General features: G+C 46.6%; 1 protein-coding gene across 1 annotated transcript in view; it reads left to right on the forward strand.

Moving 5' to 3' along the window:
• Positions 1-7,500, forward strand: part of LOC110518749 (G protein-coupled receptor kinase 6) — a 77,875-nt gene that overhangs the window by 61,116 nt on the left and 9,259 nt on the right. Inside the window, 6 exon segments of the mRNA XM_090188171.1 lie at positions 394-449; positions 451-484; positions 953-1,002; positions 1,004-1,162; positions 6,069-6,113; positions 6,115-6,207. Of these exon segments, the coding sequence (XP_090044297.1) occupies positions 394-449; positions 451-484; positions 953-1,002; positions 1,004-1,162; positions 6,069-6,113; positions 6,115-6,207 (437 nt within the window).

The following is a 7,500-nucleotide window of genomic DNA, read 5'->3' on the forward strand; positions in this document are numbered from 1 at the left end:
AAGCCTAGGTACTAGCAACATAAATTAGCTAGCTAAAAACCTAGGTACTAGCAACATAAATTAGCTAGCTAAAAGCCTAGGTACTAGCAACATAAATTAGCTAGCTAAAAGCCTAGGTACTAGCAACATAAATTAGCTAGCTAAAAGCCTAGGTACTAGCAACATAAATTAGCTAGCTAAAAGCCTAGGTAGAGCAACATAAATTAGCTAGCTAAAAGCCTAGGTACTAGCAACATAAATTAGCTAGCTAAAAACCTAGGTACTAGCAACATAAATTAGCTAGCTAAAAGCCTAGGCATTAGCAACTTAAACTAGCTAGCTACACTGTTATTCCTCATACCCATAGTGATATTCATAAACATGTTATTACACTCTTATTCATGTTCTCTCCAGGACACATCCGTATCTCTGACCTGGGACTAGCCGTCCAGATTCCCGACTCGGAGACGTACACGAGGGAGAGTGGGCACCGTAGGATACATGGGTACATCCCACCCCACTTCCTATCTCCTTGATTCCTCCTCTTCATCTCTCTCTCTCTCTCTCTCTACATACATGGGTACATCCTACCTCACTTCCTATCTCCTTGATTCCTCCTCTTCATCTCTCTCTCTCTCTTTCTCTCTCTCCTCTCATCCCCCTCTCCATCTCTTTTTAACCCTGCCTGCCTCCTTCCTTCCTCTCATCCCCTGCTCCCTCTTTTTAACCCTGTCTCCCTCTCTCTCCTAGACCTGGATGTGTCTAGACATAATCTATAATCTATCCCCTCTCTATTCCCTGTCTCCCCTTCCTCTCTATCTCTCTCTCTCTCCTCTCATCCTCTCTCGTTCAGCTCCTGAGGTTATACAGAATGAGTCCTACTCCTTCAGTCCTGACTATTGTTTAAACAATATTTCTATCTTTCATCTCTCTCTGTCTCTCTCTCCTTCTCTCTCATCCGTCTCTCCGTCAGCCCCAGAGGTGATCCAGAATGAGTCCTACTCCTTCAGTCCTGACTGGTGGGGGTCTGGGCTGTCTGGTGTTTGAGATGATCCAGGGTCAGTCTCCCTTCCGCCGGCGTAAAGAACGAGTGAAGAGAGAAGAGGTGGACAGACGAGTGAGAGAAGATCCCGAGGAATACTCTGACAAGTTCTCTGAGGAGGCCAAGGATATCTGCAGACAGGTGGGAGAGATGGATGGCGTGTTTAAACACACACACAACTGCAGTTAGTTATTCCTCTGCCGGGGTTAGGGAGAAAGTGAGGTCACATGGGGTGTGTGTTCTGTGTGCAGGTGTGTGTGTGTGTTCTGTGTGCAGGTGTGTGTTCTGTGTGCAGGTGTGTGTGTGTGTTCTGTGTGCAGGTGTGTGTGTGTGTTCTGTGTGCAGTTGTGTGTGTGTGTGTGTTCTGTGTGCAGGTGTGTGTGTGTTCTGTGTACAGGTGTGTGTGTGTGTGTTCTGTGTGCAGGTGTGTTCTGTGTACAGGTGTGTTCTGTGTGCAGGTGTGTTCTGTGTGCAGGTGTGTGTGTGTGTGTGTTCTGTCTGCAGGTGTGTGTGTGTGTGTGTGTTCTGTCTGCAGGTGTGTGTGTGTGCAGGTGTGTGTGTTCTGTGTGCAGGTGTGTGTGTGTGTGTGTGTGTTCTGTCTGCAGGTGTGTGTGTGTGTGCAGGTGTGTGTGTTCTGTGTGCAGGTGTGTGTGGTCAACATCTTTTCTCTACTGTGTCTGTATCCGTGGTGGTTGAGCAGTGGTCATGTTTCAGACCGGTCCACCAGAGATAATATTTACTGTATCCGTGGTGGTTGAGCAGTGGTCATGTTTCAGACCGGTCCACCAGAGATAATATTTACTGTATCCATGGTGGTTGAGCAGTGGTCATGTTTCAGACCGGTCCACCAGAGATAATATTTACTGTATCCGTGGTAGTTGAGCAGTGGTCATGTTTCAGACCGGTCCACCAGAGATAATATTTACTGTATCCATGGTGGTTGAGCAGTGGTCATGTTTCAGACCGGTCTACCAGAGATAATATTTACTGTATCCATGGTGGTTGAGCAGTGGTCAGTGTTCAGACCGGTCCACCAGAGATAATATTTACTGTATCCGTGGTGGTTGAGCAGTGGTCATGTTTCAGACCGGTCCACCAGAGATAATATTTACTGTATCCATGGTGGTTGAGCAGTGGTCATGTTTCAGACCGGTCCACCAGAGATAATATTTACTGTATCCGTGGTGGTTGAGCAGTGGTCATGTTTCAGACCGGTCCACCAGAGATAATATTTACTGTATCCATGGTGGTTGAGCAGTGGTCATGTTTCAGACCGGTCCACCAGAGATAATATTTACTGTATCCGTGGTGGTTGAGCAGTGGTCATGTTTACTTGTTACTCAGAGATAATATTTACTGTATCCATGGTGGTTGAGCAGTGGTCATGTTTCATACCGGTCCACCAGAGATAATATTTACTGTATCCATGGTGGTTGAGCAGTGGTCATGTTTCAGACCGGTCCACCAGAGATAATATTTACTGTATCCGTGGTGGTCGAGCAGTGGTCATGTTTCATACTGTTCACCAGAGATAATATTTTACCTATCTGTGGTTGAGCAGTGGTCATGTTTCAGACCGGTCCACCAGAGATAATATTTACTGTATCCATGGTGGTTGAGCAGTGGTCAATGTTCAGACCGGTCCACCAGAGATAATATTTACTGTATCCATGGTGGTTGAGCAGTGGTCATGTTTCAGACCGGTCCACCAGAGATAATATTTACTGTATCCATGGTGGTTGAGCAGTGGTCATGTTTCAGACCGGTCCACCAGAGATAATATTTACTGTATCCGTGGTGGTTGAGAGGTCAATGTTCAGACTGGTTCATGCAGAGACATGATCTTATCCATGGTGGTTGAGCAGTGGCCATGTTTCAGACCGGTCCACCAGAGATAATATTTACTGTATCCATGGTGGTTGAGCAGTGGTCATGTTTCAGACCGGTCCACCAGAGATAATATTTACTGTATCCATGGTGGTTGAGCAGTGGGTCATGTTCAGACCGGTCCACCAGAGATAATATTTACTGTATCCGTGGTGGTTGAGCAGTGGTCATGTTTCAGACCGGTCCACCAGAGATAATATTTACTGTATCCGTGGTGGTTGAGCAGCTGGTCATGTTTCAGACCGGTCCACCAGAGATAATATTTACTGTATCCATGGTGGTTGAGCAGTGGTCATGTTTCAGACCGGTCCACCAGAGATAATATTTACTGTATCCATGGTGGTTATAGTGGTCATGTTTCAGACCGGTCCACCAGAGATAATATTTACTGTATCCATGGTGGTTGAGCAGTGGTCATGTTTCAGACCGGTCCACCAGAGATAATATTTACTGTATCCATGGTGGTTGAGCAGTGGTCATGTTTCAGACCGGTCCACCAGAGATAATATTTACTGTATCCATGGTGGTTGAGCAGTGGTCATGTTTCAGACCGGTCCACCAGAGATAATATTTACTGTATCCGTGGTGGTTGAGCAGTGGTCATGTTTCATACCGGTCCACCAGAGATAATATTTATCCTATCCATGGTGGTTGAGCAGTGGTCATGTTTCAGACCGGTCCACCAGAGATAATATTTGACCCTGTATCCATGGTGGTTGAGCAGTGGTCATGTTTCAGACCGGTCCACCAGAGATAATATTTACTGTATCCATGGTGGTTGAGCAGTGGTCATGTTTCAGACCGGTCCACCAGAGATAATATTTACTGTATCCATGGTGGTTGAGCAGTGGTCATGTTTCAGACCGGTCCACCAGAGATAATATTTACTGTATCCGTGGTGGTTGAGCAGTGGTCATGTTTCAGACCGGTCCACCAGAGATAATATTTACTGTATCCATGGTGGTTGAGCAGTGGTCATGTTTCAGACCGGTCCACCAGAGATAATATTTACTGTATCCATGGTGGTTGAGCAGTGGTCATGTTTCTTCAGACCGGTCCACCAGAGATAATATTTACTGTATCCATGGTGGTTGAGCAGTGGTCATGTTTCAGACCGGTCCACCAGAGATAATTATTTACTGTATCCATGGTGGTTGAGCAGTGGTCATGTTTCAGACCGGTCCACCAGAGATAATATTTACTGTATCCATGGTGGTTGAGCAGTGGTCATGTTTCAGACCGGTCCACCAGAGATAATATTTACTGTATCCATGGTGGTTGAGCAGTGGTCATGTTTCAGACCGGTCCACCAGAGATAATATTTACTGTATCCATGGTGGTTGAGCAGTGGTCATGTTTCAGACCGGTCCACCAGAGATAATATTTACTTTATCCATGAATGAGCTTTTGGAGCACTAGTGTAAAACCTGTCTGTGTGGTTTTCCACAAATACAATCTTCTTCTTCTTCGCGTCGGACTCTACTGGGAGAGAGGAGGGGATGAGGGAGGTAAAGGAGAGAGGAGGGGATGAGGGGAGGAAAGGAGAGAGGAGGTGATGAGGGAGGTAAAGGAGAGAGGAGGGGATGAGGGAGGGTAAAGGAGAGAGGAGGGATGAGGGAGGTAAAGGAGAGAGGAGGGGATGAGGGAGGAAAGGAGAGAGGAGGGATGAGGGAGGTAAAGGAGAGAGAGGAGGGGATGAGGGAGGTAAAGGAGAGAGGAGGGGATGAGGGAGGTAAAGGAGAGAGGAGGGGATGGAGGGAGGGTAAGGAGAGAGGAGGGGATGAGGAGGAAGGAGAGGAGGGGATGAGGGAGGTAAAGGAGCGAGGAGGGATGAGGGAGGAAGGAGAGAGGAGGGATGAGGGAGGTAAAGGAGAGAGGAGGGGACCAGGGAGGTGGAGGGGATGAGGGAGGTAAAGGAGAGAGGAGGGGATGAGGGAGGGTAAAGGAGAGAGGAGGGATGAGGGAGGGTAAAAAGGAGAGAGGAGGGGATGAGGGAGGTAAAGGAGAGAGGAGGGGATGAGGGAGGTAAAGGAGAGAGGAGGGGATGAGGGAGGGTAAAGGAGAGAGGAGGGGATGAGGAAGGGTAAAGGAGAGAGGGGATGAGGGGGAGGGTAAGGAGAGAGGAGGGGATGAGGGAGGTAAAGGAGAGAGGAGGGGATGAGGGAGGTAAAGGAGAGAGGAGGGATGAGGGAGGGTAAAGGAGAGAGGAGGGGATGAGGGAGGAAAGGAGAGAGGGGATGAGGGAGGGTAAAGGAGAGAGGAGAGGATGATGGAGGGGACCAGGGAGGTGGAGGGGATGAGGAGGTAAAGGAGAGAGGAGGGATGAGGGAGGTAAGGAGAGGAGGGGATGAGGGAGGTAAAGGAGAGAGGAGGGGATGGAGGGAGGGAAAGGAGAGAGGAGGGGATGAGGGAGGTAAAAGGAGAGAGGAGAGGATGAGGGAGGTAAAGGAGAGAGAGGAGAGGATGAGGAGGGTAAAGGAGAGAGGAGGGAGGTAAGGGAGAGAGAGGAGGGGATGAGGGAGAGTAAAGGAGAGAGGAGGGGATGAGGGAGGGTAAGGAGAGAGGAGGGGATGAGGGAGGTAAAGGAGAGGAGGGGATGAGGAGGTAAAGGAGAGAGGGGGGATGAGGGAGAGGAGGGGATGAGGGAGGTAAAGGAGAGAGGAGGGATGAGGGAGGTAAAGGAGAGAGGAGGGATGAGGGAGGCAAAGGGAGAGAGGAGGGGATGAGGAGGGTAAAGGAGGGAGGCAAAGGAGAGTGAGGAGGGGATGAGGGAGGCAAGGGAGAGAGGAGGGGATGAGGGAGGTAAGGGAGAGAGGAGGGGATGAAGGAGGCAAAGGGAGAGAGGAGGGGATGAGGGAGGCAAAGGAGAGAGGAGGGATGAGGGAGAGGAGGGGATGAGGGAGGTAAGGAGAGAGGAGGGGATGAGGGAGGTGAAGGAGAGAGGTGAAGGACCGTTACTGTTCCAGGTCCTGGGGGGGGGGGGGGGTTCCTCTGTTCCAGTGAGAGAGACATTATTACACATGGAGGATATTTAAACAATGTTCTAGAACTGAATGTGTAGAATCAGAACAATATACCACATTCTAGAGTCTTATCTTTTAAGTACCTACTCTGCCTCACACTACTCTTCTAGAACCCTGTGTCACTTCCTCTTCCTCAGCTGCTGGCCAAAGACCCCAAAGCCCGTCTGGGGTGCCAAGGGGCGGGGCGGTGTGGAGGTGAAGGCTCATATCATCTTCAAGAACATCAACTTCAAACGCCTCGAGGCAGGCATTCTGGAACCTCCCTTCAGTCCTGATGTAAATAACACACACACACACACACACACACACACACACACACACACACACACACACACACACACACACACACACACACACAATAAAACACACACACACACACACAATAACACACAATAACTAACACATACACACACACACTGTATAACACACACACTGGACCTCCCGTTGAGCCTGGATGTAAGGACACACACAGTGGTGTAAGAACTTAAAGTAAAAGTACTTAAGTACTTTTAAAATCGGATACTTTTAGACTTTTACTCAAGTAGTATGTTACTAGTAGTATGTTACTAGTAGTATGTTACTGGTAGTATGTTACTGGTAGTATGTTACTAGTAGTATGTTACTGGTAGTATGTTACTAGTAGTATGTTACTGGTAGTATGTTACTGGTAGTATGTTACTAGTAGTATGTTACTAGTAGTATGTTACTGGTAGTATGTTACTGGTAGTATGTTACTGGTAGTATGTTACTGGTAGTATGTTACTAGTAGTATGTTACTGGTAGTATGTTACTGGTAGTATGTTACTAGTAGTATGTTACTGGTAGTATGTTACTGGTAGTATGTTACTGGTAGTATGGTACTGGTAGTATGGTACTGGTAGTATGTTACTAGTAGTATGTTACTAGTAGTATGTTACTGGTAGTATGTTACTAGTAGTATGTTACTAGTAGTATGTTACTAGTAGTATGTTACTGGTAGTATGTTACTGGTAGTATGTTACTAGAGTATGTTACTAGTAGTATGTTACTGGTAGTATGTTACTAGTATATGTTACTGGTAGTATGTTACTAGTAGTATGTTACTGGTAGTATGTTACTAGTAGTATGTTACTAGTAGTATGTTACTGGTAGTATGTTACTGGTAGTATGTTACTGGTAGTATGTTACTGGTAGTATGTTACTGGTAGTATGTTACTAGTAGTATGTTACTAGTAGTATGTTACTGGTAGTATGTTACTGGTAGTATGTTACTAGTTGTATGTTACTGGTAGTATGTTACTGGTAGTATGTTACTAGTAGTATGTTACTGGTAGTATGTTACTAGTAGTATGTTACTGGTAGTATGTTACTGGTAGTATGTTACTGGTAGTATGTTACTGGTAGTATGTTACTAGTAGTATGTTACTAGTAGTATGTTACTGGTAGTATGTTACTGGTAGTATGCTACTAGTAGTATGTTACTGGTAGTATGTTACTGGTAGTATGTTACTGGTAGTATGTTACTAGTAGTATGTTACTGGTAGTATGTTACTAGTAGTATGTTACTGGTAGTATGTTACTGGTAGTATG

The sequence above is a fragment of the Oncorhynchus mykiss genome, chromosome 10 (genome assembly GCF_057628025.1).
Source record: "Oncorhynchus mykiss isolate SJ-2025 chromosome 10, ASM5762802v1, whole genome shotgun sequence".
NCBI lineage: Eukaryota > Metazoa > Chordata > Actinopteri > Salmoniformes > Salmonidae > Oncorhynchus > Oncorhynchus mykiss.